This window comes from Pezoporus occidentalis, unplaced genomic scaffold, assembly GCF_034315485.1.
Source record: "Pezoporus occidentalis ecotype Australia unplaced genomic scaffold, CSIRO_AGI_Poc_V1 ctg172, whole genome shotgun sequence".
Classification (NCBI taxonomy): domain Eukaryota; kingdom Metazoa; phylum Chordata; class Aves; order Psittaciformes; family Psittacidae; genus Pezoporus; species Pezoporus occidentalis.
Window position 1 is genome coordinate 3,636,399 of NW_026913554.1, and position 16,381 is coordinate 3,652,779.

General features: G+C 39.7%; 1 protein-coding gene across 4 annotated transcripts in view; it reads left to right on the top strand.

The window, feature by feature from the left end:
* The first annotated feature begins 331 nt into the window (after positions 1-331).
* The window catches only part of ANKRD50 (ankyrin repeat domain containing 50), a 41,680-nt gene continuing 25,630 nt past the window's right edge, over positions 332-16,381 (top strand). Inside the window, exons 1-2 of one of the 4 annotated variants that reach the window (XM_062614197.1) lie at positions 332-581; positions 1,423-2,672. In XM_062614197.1, coding sequence (XP_062470181.1) covers positions 2,194-2,672 — 479 coding nt within the window. In that variant the 5' untranslated portion in view covers positions 332-581; positions 1,423-2,193. Of the gene's footprint in view, positions 582-741; positions 831-876; positions 899-1,422; positions 2,673-16,381 lie in introns of those variants that run through there. The other 3 variants (XM_062614198.1, XM_062614199.1, XM_062614200.1) reach the window with 3 other exon arrangements.

Here is a 16,381-nt window from a genome sequence, read left to right on the forward strand (position 1 = left end):
ACCCTCCCGTCGGCCGCCGGAGCCGCGCTACCGCCCCCTTCAGGACCGCGCCGGGACGGTCGCGCCGCCGCGGGCGCTGAAGCGGGGGAGACGAAGGCGGGACGGCCCGCGGAGCCCGGGACAAAGCCCGGGTCGCCGAAGCGACTGGGTGGTGGTGGGGCCGCCGCCCATCTCCCTCCGCCTCGGACTACTTCGTGCCAGATGTTGGAAGGCATCTGGCTCATCCGCAGCCGCACGCGCTGGAGAGGAAAGGGGGCGTGGCCGGGGAGGGGCTGGGGCGGGGCCAGGCCGGGTGGAGGGGGGTTAGGGAGGCGCCGGGGAAAGCACCGGTGTGGCTGAGCGGTGGTGGCGGAGGAGGAGAGGGGTGGTTGTGGGCCTGGAACGGCGGAGCTGGGCGCCCAGAGGAAGAGGAGGAGCGTGCTTGAGCCGCCGCGGGGAGAGCCTGCAAGGAGCAGCAGCTGCCGGGGCTACGCCGGAGGTGAGCGAGCGAGCGAGCAGCGGGGAGAGGCCCCTCGCCTGGCCGCGGGTCATGCCTGGTGGTGTCGGCGTTTATGTGGGGCGGGCTGTACCTGCCGGCTGAGGTGAGCATGGGGCTGACACCGGTGCGAGGCGTTGGTAGCGAAGCGGCGGGTGCGGTTCACGGGATCTTTGTGTGGAGCCCGGCGTGTGTGTGCGCTGGGGGTGGGGAGCGAGGACAGGGCGTGTGTGCTCCGCGCCGGGGGCACGGGAAGCAGGGAAGGGCGGGCGGGGAGCCCGCAGCTGCTCGCCTGGCTCGGGAAGGGGATTCAGGGGGAGGCAGTGGGGCAGCCGGGGCGCTGCCGAAGTGACTTGTGAGCCGAGTGTGTGTGTCTGTGCCTCGCTGAGAGGAGCCCGAGCTCGGGGGTGAAGGCCAGCCTGGGTAAAAGGGTTGATTCTGGGGGTCGGAGCTCGGCCGGGGGAAGCGGAGCGGTGACAGGGGAGGGAGGTACCGGCGGTGCGGGTGTTAAGTCGCGACCCTGGGGCTGCCGGGCGCCCTGCTGCCGGCGAGCCCGGAACAAAGAAGTGTGCGAAGAGCCGGCGGCAGCGATCCCCTGTAAAATAAACTTCAAAAATACCCCTCAGCCGGTAGTAGAAAGATGAGGGGAAGAGAGGATTCGGTGGTGAAGCTTCATTAGGAAGAATGAAGGGGTGTATTCAGTTCTCCGCAGGAGAAAATGCAGGATTCCTGTGGTTTAGAGTCCACTGTCGTATCTGTTTATTGCCATGGGTTTTTTATGTGTGTCTCATCCTAACTTGTCACAACAATTGTCTTTAAAACAGCTTTTAAGATTAATTTAGTAGCAAAAATAATGAGTCCTTGCTTCGTGCTTTGTTGTCTGCATCTGAAATTGACTGAACTATGACTTGCATGCACGGTTAAAAGTGCTGTCTTCTTTATTTCAGAGCTCTAGGGGAAGATATTGTCTCTTCTGACATCTTGCGATTAAGATACCTGAGAACAGGTTCAGTAAGAATCCAAGTGCCTGGAGAAGACTATTACAAATGTATTGAAATGAGAAGCTGTAAACATTTTTTTTTTCCCGTTCTCTGTACTGTGTAAGGAACCTCACCCAGATGCATGAAGTCTGCAAACCTTGCTGTCCAGACTGGCCCTTTTTTAGTAAGTGGTACTTAACCAGATTTGTGAGATGTATATAGTACTCTGAAGAAAAATTGCTTTCTCTATAAAATTCCCAGAAGGAACATTTTGTTATGGACAGGTTTTTCTGAATGTATATCCAGAGAGATTAATGCCCAGAACTGAAAGGCATTTAGTATACACTGAAAAGTTGGCTTTCTCTCAATTTTTCCAGATGTATTGTCTCCCCTGTATACTGGGAACACACACCACTGCATAAACTACAGATGCAGCCATGGAGCTGTGTGAACTTCTGAGCCACGTGAGAAGCATTGCTGAGTGTTGGTATCGGATGCTGCTTCACGATGTCAGCTGAGCTGTGATGGTGTTACGTTGACTGTAATGAAGCATACAAATGGAGTGACACCCGTCCTGAGAAGAGGCTGTTAAGTTTGTGACAACTGATTACCCTAACCGCTGTCAAGTTGTGTGCAGAAGACTTCTCTGTGCAAGACGAATGAGTGTCTCCCTGCTCTGAGATGTTGAAGGTGTACTACTGCTGCTTATGACAAACCAAAGAGAAGAAGCTTTGTAAAATGGCTCAAACCAGCTTACTGCAGGGAAAGCAGTTTTACTGTAGGGAGTGGGTTTTCCACAAGCTTCAGCACTGCCTCCAGGAGAAAGCTAACTGCAGCAGTAGTGTTGCCAGCAAACCGTCTCTTGTAGCGAATTCTGGGAATAATACTGGTGTTTTCTCTGGGAAAGGAGCTGCCTGGGGTGTATTGCTGGTAGGAGGGCCCGGGAGTGGGAAGACCGCCCTCTGTACTGAGTTACTCTGGCCAAGTTCAGCTGCAAACCTACAAAGAGGCTTACATCGTCAGGCTCTAGCCTTCCATTTCTGCAGGGCCCAAGACTCTGACACATTGTGTGTCGGAGGGTTTATTAGAGGTTTAGTTACACAGATCTGCCGCAGTGGACTGATCCAGGGATATGAGGACAAGCTAAGAGATCCTGCTATTCAAAGTCTCTTGCAGCCTGGGGAGTGTGAGAGGAACCCTGGTGAAGCATTTAAAAGGTAAAAACTAAATAAATTTTAAAAAACCCTTATTGAAAATAAAACCCAAAGTAAAAAATGCTGGCTTCTGTTTAGGTCTTCCTCCCGAAAAGTCTGTGGTTCAGATGGTTTAAAACATATTTGTTTCATGGTTTGTCATCTCTGTCAGAGCTTGCAGACCTACCATGGAAAAAAATAAGTTTGTCCTTATAGCTGACAAATACTTGCTTTTTAAGCAAAAGTTATTATTAAGGGTGAATTTATTTACATTGTATGTTAATAACCTCAGTTGTAATTGTTCTTTTAGAAAGACTTTAAAGTAGTTGACCTCAGAGTGCAAGATACCTAGTTAGTAATCTTCACATGCCAAAAGGTAGGCCAATTGTTCTTGTTAGACCTGAAACAGACCTTTCAGGGCCCTTGCAAAAGCTTCAGACATCATGCTCTAAGAGGAAACTGGACTAATGGATCTCTGGGTCTTACCCAGCACATCAGTTTTATGCTTGTCTAAAAATATGTGGTAGGAAAATGTCAATTAACTCCTTATGTTACTTCTCTCAGTATGCACAGATTACATCAAACCTTCCTTGCTACTTATTTTATAAATACCCCGAAGTGTTGAGAGGATCAGAAATTTATCAGGAGGGCTCACCCTGTTCCTTGGAAGGCTTGTCAGCTATCTAAGATGAATGAAGTTTTTTATTTTTTATTGTTTTTGTTTTACTTGGTGTTCCCTAACAAACCAAAGTCTCTTGAGTGTGTCACTGGGAATTTTCATTTCTGTAAGGATACTAATATGTCTGTAAGAGTGTATAACCCTAGATGGCTCAGAACAGTCTGCTGTCTTGAGTGCAGCTTTCCCAGGCACGTGTCTATTTGGTCTTTATTCCTTTGGGTCACAATGGAGGAAAATTCAGAAAGGAGAAGGCTTGTCTCTAGCAACAGAGCTTCAACTGATTGTGTTGCCAGTATACAATTTCACTGCAATGTTGGTTAAACTAAAGTTCTTTAGTTTTGTATAGAGATACTTTTTGCAGTACTTAAGGGTTTACCGGATGATGTTTGCAGTATAAAAAAAATCCTGACCCTTTTTCTTTTTTTTTCCCCTTACTACTAACAGTATGTAAACAAGTACTGAGGTTGAGCTGTAGTGCTTGCTTACATTGTCATGGTGGTGTAAAAGAGCCTTCTGGGTCTGATGGCTGTTATGTCCTTGCCCACTGAATAAACAGGATGTGTGTCTACATTGTTCTCAGTGTAGTGTCTTAAAACAAAGTCTAAACCAAGGCTAATTCTGGAGGTTTTTTTGTTTGTTGCTAAGTGGAGATGTGACGTGTAGCAGCTATATAGGTCCTAATTTCAGAAGTATTAAGCCCTCTCAATTTCTAATGATTTAAAACTGAGTGAAATTAAGGGTCTATAAATTGAGTAGGAGCCTGGCCATCTAGCTTTAGGCAGTCTTTGAAAATCAGGGAAGTGGATTAATCTGGTGAGTAAGAGCCTGTTTATGTTTAAAAGTCCATTAGAAGGAAATCTTACTAATTTGGTACAGGCAAGTGCTCTCCAAGAGCTGGAATCCTTTCTCTGTCCTAAACATGATTGCCTTACTGTGACGAGCAGGAGTTAGGTAAATGTCTTTAGACAAAAATGCAATATAGAAATATGAAAGATATTTGGGAGTCAGTCAGCCTTTGAGGTAGGTACTTTTTATGAACACTGGGTTCAATGATGGGTTGGTTGAGTATTTAGGTCAATATACAGCTTTCTTGATTTTTCTACTGGAAAAATAAAATACGACACAACATCTGGTGCTGGTCTTTCTCAAATTTTGCAGCAGTGACTGTGAACTCTTACTATGCTAAAATTACTTACATTGTAGCACAACAGCTTCAGTGAAGATTTTTCTTTCTTTATTTTTGGTTCTTCATGTATTCCCCTTGCTGCCCACCTACCCTGATCTCCTTCTCTCAAAAGCAGCTGTGGTAGATTGTGTTCATTCTCACGTTTCAGATTTGAGGGAGGTGAGGTGTTAGAGACAAGGTGTTATACTGGGAATATAAGTTTTCAGCACTGTGGAAGGGGACCAGGAGATGGCTGTTGACAGCAGTTCTGTGAGCTTGTTCTGCTGCCTGTATGATACAATCACTGTCCACAAACCAGAGGAACTTGGGAAATCCCTTCCCACCATCAAAAACCTCAATCATGTGTTAATTGAACTTTTTAAAATATATATAATGCATGTGAGAAATGTTTAACAAAAATGCAAGTTAGTATTTTTTCATGATTTCAGAGACTTGGAGCTGAATGCTTCACTATTCTTGTCTGGTGTGTTTATGCTTTCTGTTCAGTGAGAGCTGTTGTAATGTGAAATGAGTTCTAGGAAGACTTAACCGTCAGCTGATTGCCTTTCACATTGTGTAAAGGCACTGAAACAGCATAAAGTTCTCGTCTCAATCTCCATTGATTTTTACCTTATTTTAACTTACTTAGTAGAAGGGAAAGATCTTTCTTTAAGGACACTGTCAAATTTTTGCTCTGCTTTGCACGACTGCTCTGGGCCCAGCTTGTATTCATGGCCTAAAATGGAATGACTTCTCTTCAAAAGTGCTGAACAAGATTACACCATTCTATTTTTGTGCTAATTGTTCTAGAAATAGTCAGAAAGAAAAACTTTTAAATGGCATGTAACATGCCAGCTTATAAACAACATAGATTTCACTAGTTAAAATAGTGAATCTTTTTCTGAAGAATGCTTTTTAAATAAGCTTTCAGCAACTGATAGTCATAGTGATACATGTGCAGGTGATGACGTGTAGAGTTAAGACTTTTCTCCTGCTTGGATGTCTTCTCTTAAAAAATTCTCTTGTATTTTTAATCTTAACATGCCCTAAAAATTCTTTCAGGGGCAGGTCTTACAGATTTGAAGAGCTGCAAGGGGTGATCTGTACAAACAGATTTAACAAGCATTTGTTGCTGCACTGGCAGCTGAGAGAGAGAACTGATACTTGCAGCACCGCTTCTGAGGCAATTTTCTTCTCACATGTGCATTACTGGAGCAGAAAGCAGTCTTAAATGTAAGGGAGAATGCTGAAGCCTCACTTTCAAATTTTAGGTGAAAGTGAAGCAGAAAGCATAAAGTAAATTGCAGTGTTACAAATTCCAAAAGTAAGAAAAAAATGTGTTAAACTGAAAGAACTGTATTAAAAAAGTCTATTAGGCTATTCTTATTTATTTAAATAGAAGAGTCAAAATCTGAATAACCCAAATTTTGCAGTACTTTCTTTAGGGTTGCAAATGGGGTTTATACTGGTTTTGCTGCAGCAAGTTTATACCTCCAGCGGTTAGAAGTACAGGCACATATTAGTTATCCAAGGCCATGAGGACATAGAGGAACTCTGGTATAAGCCAAGAAATTTGTGCAAAGTAGTCTGTAAAAAGACATTTACCCTTACGATTGAGGTTTACCTTTTTCGGACAAAGGAGATGTCATTAAACACCTTCAGACAGCAAAGAAAGGCACATAGTTCCTGTTGTGCTGGTTAGAATTAGTGGTAGAAGGCAGAGCTTGGTAAATTCACAGCCCAGAAAGTGAATTTTACAGGAAGGGTAGACCTGAGTTTACCCTGCAGATTAATGGTTGTGAAAGAAGTCAACTCTGAGTTTCAAAGGCATTCATAACTAGAGCTCCTGAGCCAGTTTCAGAGAATTCAGAGATAGAACATGTCTGTTAAATAACATTGTTTTTCAACTTGCACTAAACGCCTTTAGTTTTTGTTGGTCTTGTACAAACTTAAATCGCCACAAAATGATAAATTTCCACATCTCCCAGAAGGTTGATGCAAATGAAACTGCTTTACTGTCCCTCACAGCTGAATTCTCCTGCTGTCTTCTGCATGTCTTTTCAAGAAACTTCAAAGCTTGTGAGACTTCTCACATATTGAATTTGGGTCAGTGATGTTCAAGTGTGATTTACTTGCAAAGTGTCCTAGAACTTTATTACTAAAGTATTTCTAATACAATTGCTTTAATGTAAGATGGTCTGATCAAAGAGACTTTTACTGGGGAGAAAATGATGTTATGAATTCAGATTTCCACTTACTTGCATTGCTGGAATTGCATCTTTATGCACGTAGCCATCCCTGGTTGGTAGGGAGCCAAGAAAAGAACAATTAAAAAAAAAATAAAAAAGAACTGCTGAACAAATTTCAGCATAGAACTTCATAGAATTTCTCTCAAGCTGATGTTACATCTTCTCTACCAAAGATGAATATAGAGGAAACTATGACCCTGACAAAAAGGATACCTAAGTACAAAAAGGACACCAGATTTCTTTCTTTTCTATGCACACTGGTGCTAAATTCAGTGTTGTTCCTTCTACAGGTAGTGCTCTGTAAGGCTGTACTAAGTATCTGTGGTATAGCTCCTGTGTGTCTGTGTGCGCAACAGATTTGCGTTGTAACGGAACGTGACCAATAATGTTAAGTGATAGATAAAGTAAAGCAGTTTTATAGTTCTCTAGAATGCACAAATATCTGTAGGCTTGATGTAAAAAGTGTGAGAGGTCGTATAAAGTTTTATGCTGACTGTGAGTTTGAAGCAGGGGTTTATGTTGATTAGAATTGAAAGCTGCCTTCTATGAGTCATTCATTTGGACAGCATTAAAATACAACAGATCTTGTGCCAATAGCTGTTATCTGTGTAATGGTACTGCTACCTGTTTGGAGGAAAGCTCCAAAGGATTCAGCATCTAGTGTTTTGTGTTTGGCAGTATGATAGAAGTCTCATTAACACCAGAATTCAGTGCAAAAAAAACTAGGATTGTCAACCAATGTTAACAAGCATTTCCTCTCCTCACTGCCCCACCCCCAGTCTGGCCCTTCAGCTGCATTTGCTTTCCATGCAACTGATTTTTTTCTTTTTTTCTTCGCTTTCTCTAAAAAGAGTAGTGTATCATCAGAAAGTTGCAGACTGTAGGTGATTGAGAGAGCTTTTACCCGTACGTAAATGGTAAGGGGCAATGAGTCTTATTTCAAGTTCTGAATTGTTTGTCTGACAATGTAGAAAAATGCAGGTTTGTTTAGCAAATATTCTGTGACTCTTGTCTGCAGTACTGAAATACCATTTTTCTTGCCATTTAGTTAGCATAGACGAAGGAACAGGTTTAGAAATTGAGTTGTATGCAATAACAGATGAAGTGTGAAGAAGCTGTTCTTTTTACAACTCCTTGTACGATCTTTGAAGCCAGTAATATAATTAAAATTATCATGGATTGTGTGGGCTTCATTGAACAATAAATTAGTGAGCTTTTCACTGTTTCAGAATAGCTCATTCTTAATCATAATAACTTAAGTGAGTTTTGAAGTAATTCTGAGAAGTTGAAGGCCAGGTTCTCTTTAGTTCTTGCCTTTCTTTTTATTATTTCCCTCTTTTAACTGTTTACTGCATTGTCTTTAGCTAACAAAGTTTCAAATCAACTTTAATTAGGGTATCCTAACTTTCATAGGTTTAGCCTTTGATACTTTACACTACGAACTTTGACTTTTCCTTGCTAGTGAATTAGCCACAGTACGTACTTCTGCTACTGGTTTGGTGTGGGTTTTTTTTTTGTTTTTGTTGTTGTGGTTTTTTTTGTTTTTGTTTCTTGGTGTTTGTTTTTTTTTTTTAAATGAAATGCATTTAGTAGAAGTTTGGGTTTACCATGAGTTCAGGAGGAATTGAAATAAAAGATACACTGAGAGGCAACGCATGGGTGATGTTTATGGATACCTGAGCTTGGACTACTGGAATCTTTGTAAGCTGCTGGGATTTCTCTCAATTTATGACACTAGTAATTAAGTATTAATCTTTTTCATAGAAAAGAAATACCTTGAATTTTCTCATCCAAGTCTGAAGTGTCTGGAAGTTATCTACATCTCCTTTCTTCTGAAAAGGGCTGCATTTCTCTCTGCTTCTGCAGCTCCAGTACAGTCTTGGTAGCTGTAGCTTTGCAGCGGTAACAAGGAGGATGTGAACATAGATCTTGTCAGACGCCTTAATTTCATAGAGCTGCAATTGGCAGAAACTAAGCCAAGGGCTAACTGTATCCTGTTTCATGTGAAGAAAGATCTGAATGCATAATAATTAATTTCCAAGACCCTTTAAAGAAGAGAGTTCTTAAACTTTCAGTGTGTTTATTCATTTACCACATGTAAAGTTCAAATGCGTGACTGATTTTGACCTCGAAAGAGAAGGTTGGAAGGGAACCTCAGAAAATCAAGTCCACCATCACCTTTACCAGGCAGAAGAAGCCAAGTCTGTGATTAGAGATGCTTGCTTCATCCTCTCTTATGCTTCACAATTCTTATCAGAAAAAAATTTCCATATGTCTAACCTGAAGTTTATTTTCTTGCTGTAATCTAAGCTTGTTCCTACAGAGACTTGGAGATTAGATGCTTTCTTTCCTTTTGGATAAAACCTCTTACATATTTGAATAATGCTTTATTCTCTTTTGTCTCATCTTTAAATAATTCTGACTTGCTAGTCTTTCCTCAGAGGTTGCACCTAAGATGTGACATTAAAAAAATCTTTTAGCTAAATACAGTTTTCTGAATTTAAGAGGAATTTTTCCTAGCAATGCTTCAGATGTGTAAATATACAACATTGTACTTCTGTAGTTTCCCAGAATTTTGTACATTCCTACATCTTTCACTTATGCTTGACTAGAATCCTGAAGCTAGTTGGATCCTAGCCCAGAGGAGCTTGATCTGGTACAAGATTGAATTTTACTTTTAGTAGGAGCCACAGCCATTTTCAGCTAAAAACAAGCTCATTTCAGCTAACAGCAAGCTGGTGCATGTTAGGTGCCTTTTTGGTGACTTCCTGGGGTGCATTGATGGGTTGTTCAAGATCTCAGCAACTACAGCATGCCAAAGAAGTGCAAGCAGTGTTCTAGTGAGGGAGGTTCTCCATGGTCTCTCCCATGTAGTCTTGTGCCTGTTTCTAGACTCCGTTTGAGATTCTGCAGACGTTGGGTGTTGGAATGACAAGCTCTTGATTCTGCATGATTTAATGCTAGATTCATGAAAAGATCTAAATTTCTCTGCTTTTTGAAAAACCTGAGGCTGTCAAACGTAGTCATGCCAAAACATAAGGAGTACATGCCTCTGTTTTCACTGTCGGTACTATGCACTCAATCATAATGGAATAATTACAATTTTATTTTAGTATCATATTTCTGGTGATGAAAGTTTGCGTCAAATAATACGTACATTCAACATGAAGTGGCTGAGGTATTTTTTTAATTTAAAAAATCTATTCCTATGGATTCCATCAGAAAGACTGGGCAGTTTTACAGGCTTTAGCTCCCTTGTAGACTAATCCTCCCATATGGAGTCTTACACTTAGTGGTTGTGTATTGAGAGATATAAAATATTTAAAAGCTATGTAGACAGGCTATACAGCACAAAGCCTTTTACAACTCTATAAGAAGCAGCTCCATGTAAGCTGATAGCTGCAAGATGAAAAGATCTCTTGAGATTTAATGAAGAAAAGTGGTGCCCAAGCCAGTCTGCATGAAAGAAGCAAAGAACAGTAAAAAAAAAAAATAAATATTGTGTTGAACCCTAATACTGTCTCCCTTGCAGTGGTGTACTGTGATGATGTGAACTACTACAAGTGTATTGGTGCTAAATGTGTGGTAAAATGCTACTTGTCTTCAGTGTAGCTTACTCATTACAGTAGCTCAAGTAATTATAAATACTATTTCTGTGCTTTCACTTTTGTGTGATATGAGTTTGTTAATTTATAAGTATTTATGTATTTTTCATGTATATTATAGAGACTTCTAGTAAATACATTTGTCTACATTTTAATTATTCACTAACATGATTTATTTTATACTCAAAAGTGATAGAGCCAAAAACACTGACTGAAAATCAGACCAATTCATGAGCGAGATGAGAAACTGTTTGTTTTGCACAAGATATTAAAAAGAATCTGCCACTTCAGTTTGTATTTCCAGCTCACTGAAAGTGAAGTTGCAGGATGTAAACTAGTGTTTCATAAACTCACTGTCGTGAGAGCATCTTGATTCTGATGGGGCTTCTGTTTCCTAGTATGTATGTGTAATGTGTAACTGATGCTTTAAACTTTCAGCTGATGTTGGGTTTCATAGAAGACATTATGTTCTGGTGCTCTCTAGATTATTAGAAAGTTGAGCATTGCCTGAAACTTAAGTACTTTGTGGTATGTTTCTCTTTAGGCTTTTCCTTTAAATCCATAGAGTTAACAGGTCACATAGCAACAGTTAGTGTTTCTGCAAGAGCAAGTTGTGTGTTCTTCTTTCATTGTATGGAAGTACTGCATATAGACTGAACATAATACCATTTAAGGTTTTAACCTTTTCAGTTTAAATTACCATAAGAAAGTTTCCCTAAGGCATTTTAATAATGTCAACTTACATAGACCTTTTTGTCTTCTACTTCTGTAGGCATTAACATTTTGCCTTTAATCTATGTGGCTCAGTCTTAAACCTTACAGGTTTTCCTATAAGCTGTTTAGTTAGATGTAGCTTCATGGCAACTCTCACTTGTTAATTATTTCCCTTCCCTCCAGTTTTCTATGCACATGTTCATAGCTTGTGCAGGGGTTTAAGTTTCTTTTCTTTTCTTCCTTTTTAATGAAAAAATGAAAAGGATTTGGAGGATTGTGAAGTAGAAAGGACTTAGTGTGTCTAATATACTGGGGAAAGATAGGCTTGAAATATCGCCTCCTGAAAGTGTTAGTGAAGCAATGCATTGAAGAGGTTTCAGTTTCTTCTGCTTGATGATGTGTACAATACACAAGGAATGGTGAGAAATCTTCCATCTTTGTCTAGGAACAGCATTTACTGCTCCTAGAAGAATCACTGCTCAAAAAGAAACAATTTGGAAAAAAGGCAAGTGTGATGACAAAAACCCACTTAATTATGTTGAGGTAAGGGTTGAGTCATAGATGGGTATTCAAAGGTATTGCAGAGGAGTTGCTGCAAAGAATGAGTGGGTGCATAGGTTCCTAGTATACTTGATGACATCAAAATGTGATAGGATAGCATGAAAGAAGAACTGATAATGAGATCAAGAAGGGAAGGTAAATGGGGAAATTTATGTAGCTGATGAAGTGAAAGGGGCAAAACAATTGCAACCAAAGTCCTCTCTTATGTTGCATGTTTGCAGACACCTTCACACAAAGCAAGGACCAAGCAGTCTTTGTTGTTGATAGAAGATGATGCTGTTGATTAAATTGGCAGGAGTGGGAGGAAGAATGGGAACAAAGGATCATACGTGAGTGGACTTGCAGTTCATGGCCCATTAACAATGTCTTTTTTTTTTTCTTTTTTTTGTGGGGGGGGAGTGTAGTTTGTTGTTTGGGTTTTTTTTTTCTTTTGTGGGTTTGGTTTTGGGGGGCTTTTTTGGGGGGGGTGGTTTTTTTCTTACGTACTTATAAGAGTTAGTAATACTGGTGCTTGGGAAAGGAGAGAGAAGCATCTGGCTGCACAGATGCAAGCTTGGGTGCTAAAGATCTGTGATATCTTGTAGATACCACAGTGAAAGAGATTAAGAGGAAAGGGGCATGGGAGCATCCTATTTAAGGTCATTTGAAGAATAGGCTGGAAGAAACAGAAAAGTGATCAGAAGCTCTAGGTTGGTTAAGGAGAATACCAGCATTATAGCGATGACAGTAATGGGTAACTCTTAAATGAACCTCAGGAGGAAAATCTATTAAGAATTGGATTACACCATGGTTTACATCTTAAAGCAGTTAATTAATAAGTCTTGGTTTAACTACATTAGCTCTCCTGCAGCAATGGTGAGCGTGATACAGTCACTGAGCTATCTGTCCTTTCTCTGCATGAAGCAGAGTTCAACAGGACATTGGAAAAAAGCCCTACAGGTAAAGTGTGGCTAATCCATTATAGGAAAATCATGTCATGTATGAATTACCCTAAATTAGCAAAGAAGTATGAACTCTTCCTTCTCTAACAGGTGGAAACTTAAGTAGTCAATAATGCAGTGAGTTTAAGTAGGAAGAATGTTAACCAGCTCTTCTCTGATATTCCCTCACTGTTGCAGTGGTGTACATGATGGTAGTGGTACCAAGACACATTAGTCTTGATTAGTCTAGAAACACTTTGATGAACTTTCTAAACTTTTTCTCACTCCATTGACAGTAGCATGCACCAGTTTGGTTCCAGTTGCTTTATTCTGTATTGGAGCATTGCCACTTCCCTTGCTTCAGCCTCATTCACTTACTTTTTCTTAGAAAATGAAGAAAAAACACATTATTTTTTCCCCAAAAGGTTGTAGCAGATACTGTACATTCACATTAAGTTTGACTTTTATGACTTCAGGTGTATTTTTTTTCCTTGGTACCTTGTTGTTTTAAATTATGATAAAGTTGCCATCCGCAGTAAACATTTTATATGTAAATTGCTGGGGGGAGAGGAGGAGGCTTTTGTTACTTCTTCCGTTGTAGTTATGTCTAAAAATAAATCTTACTAAATACAAAGCTGTAGAATCAGTTCCAAAGTGAAACACACCACTGCTGTAAGATAATAGAATCAGGTTCACATGGTGCTAGCCTAACAATGTGTTTTAAAGTAAATTACAGAGAAGATACAGAAAGGATCAACAGGAGATTTACAGTCAAATTAAGAGCAACTGTATCTGCTTGGGGCTGGGGAAGGAAAATAATCCACAAACCAGAAGGTAACTAATACAGACCAAGAGTGACGCATGAGGAACATATGCTGTGAATTCTTCTTTGGGGAGTTTGGGAGAATAATTTTGAATGGGACACATGAAAGATGCTCCATCTGTTGCCTCTTCAGCCAAGATAATGCAATGAAAGGTTAGGATAGTCCCTTTACTTGAGAAAATAAGATTGAAAAAGATACATGGCAGTGCAAACATAGGAGGAAAGCTATCTTAAGTGCTTGACTAGTAAGGTAGAATCTTAACAGCTTTTCTTCTGGTATTTGTGCAGAGGATTTTCTGAACATGAGGTTGGACAGTATAATTCTGCAATTAGTTCAACAGTTGAAGTGTGGGGTGCTTTGTGATGATGTGCAAGAAATGAGAAAGGCAGGTAGAGAGTAACTAGATCAGGGTATGATCAAGACTTCAAAAGGTATATTGTTTGTCTTGGTTTCCTAAAGAAACAGCTTACTGCTGAAATAACCACTGCAGCACCTCTTCTTTGTGCTTTGTGCTTGGATTTTTGCTGAGTTCTGGTTGTTTTTTCTTTTTTCTTTTTATTTATTATTCTATTTTGGAATCAAATGCATATGACAAATTTAATTAATTTGGGAATTGACTGAACTGTAGTAATAAAGGTGACTGTACCATGTGCATTGTGCTATTGTCTTTTGTTACACACATGGAATAATAGAACATTGGACTGGCTGGACAGTAGGCTAGAATATATCCTGACAAAAACCACATTATTAAATACATTCAGTGCAGTTTTCTACCAGTCTCATCCGTTTGGGGTATTTTTTTGTTTCTGTTTTTGTGGCTAACATTTCTCTCATATCAACAATATAATTGTATACATAGAAAGCAATATCTGTTACTTCAGTTACATTTATGCTCTTCATAAATGGAGGCAGAAGGAACGGGTTTTGCTTATCTTCAAAACATGAAATGATACCAATGAATTCAAATGCCTGTAAAAGCTACAAGAATTTCAGTTCAGGTGTACGCTGGTGTGTTCAGATAACACTGCTCATAGAAGAAGAAACGTTTTTGTCTCACAAATAATAATTTTTGTATGGCTGGGGAACCAGGTAGTTAATAAAGAAAGCAGAAAAGACTATGTATTTCACTTGCTGTAAGTTTGGTTCTGTAAATTATTTAAAACTAACTTTAATATACTCTGTTGCATATATAAACTTGTTAGTTTTCTTATTGTCGTACTCCACTCCTACATGTTGCATTTCAACCACAGACTGCTGAATATTTACAAAATAGGTTGTTATCATAACTTTACAGGTATAGAAAATGTGGTGCAGTAAAGGTAATTCTCTCATTTCATCTAGTAATAGTTTTCAGTGAGTCTGATTTGATGCTTTCATCTCCTGCATTTGATGTAAAGTGGACTTTCTTTGGCACCCCCTAACTTGATCTTTTGTTTTTCTTAAAAAATTGAGTTGTGGAAACAATGAGAATTTCATTGATGCTTAATACAAAGAAAAGCAGTGTTTTGTTGGTGGTGGTGTTTTGGGTTTTTTTCCCCTAATAGAAGACAGCTTTTAAACTACACTTGGTGGCTGATAGATTCCAGGAGTTAATATAAATGAGACCAGCTTAAAAGAACTGGTGGTGGAGGGGGAGAGGAAATAAGGTTATTCACGTAGGGTCATGGGATGGACAAGGAGGAGGATAAGCGAGGTACTAATCAAATGCCTTAGGTATCTTTATACTGATGGAAAAAAGGTATGGGGTAAGCAAGCAGAACTGGAAATATTAGTACAGAGTCAAGATTGACTTAAATGCTCTGAAAGATCTGTCAGGATAACTTGTAAAACTGGTATGTCTAAAAAAAAAAAAAAAGTAGGTTGGTCGGGAGTAGTTTTGTCTGCTTGTAGTTCTAGAATAAAGAAGTTAAAGCCATTGAAAAATCTGTGAATAAAAGATATACACCACACATGGGACCTATTTAAAGGCTTGTTGTTACCTTTTATGGACTGTAGATAAGACTACCTACCGACTACCTTAATTAGACCATACGCGTATGTAAGAGTTACCTGCTTTGGCATAGTAGTTGTCAGTAACAGAGAGATTCCCACACCTTTAAACTGTGTCTTTCCTAAATACATGTGCTTTACTCTACCAAACAAGCAAGATCAAGTAAGCTGAACTTCTTTAAAATATCAAATGGAATTATTCAAAGCATAGAATTTGAACAATAATGTCTATGTAGCTGAAAAATTGGAACAAAACCAACAGAAAATGAATATCAGCTGGGAAAGCATGATATAAGTGAGACTGTCAATGACCTTATTTCTAACGTCAGAGGACAAAATAGCTAGTGGGAAGACATGAATTTGCTTCAATCAGATTGGAAAGAACCAGCTGAGAAAATCGTAGACAACTTTTGGGGACAGTGACTGAAATGATTTTAAATACTTGATGTTCAGAAGAGGAGGAGAAAGAAGGGCAAAATAAAAGCAGTGGATTTGGAGATACTGGTGACCTCAGATTATTTGTGGCTGAGATTTTTATGAAGACAAGTATAATGAAATTAGCTGGAAAGAACACTGATGTCTCAAAGCATGAAATGTCCATTATAGTGAAACTGAGCTATTCATCATGTGTGTATTAAGCACTAGGAGGAAGGCTGCAGAAAAAAAGTAGATCAGCTACTGAATGTGAAAACAAAAGAGTGAGGTGTGAATAATGGCAAACTGAAAGTTAAAGGTGCATTGGTCATGTTTGTTTGGTGATAAATAACTTCATATGTACATTAGCAGAAGGAAGACAGTATCCACCAACTGTTGGTCTGCTGGTCCCTGGGGAGGAAAAACTCATAGCACTGGCAAACCTAAAATGTCCAATGCTTGATTATTTGCCCTTTCTTAAAAATAGTCATTTTGCAGTCAGCTAACATAGTTAAAACTAGCAACGAAGATGTAGGATTACAGAAAACCGTAGCCTAGCCAAAAAAAAACCCAAAGCAAAAAACAAAACAAAACCAACAGAAGAATAAGCAAC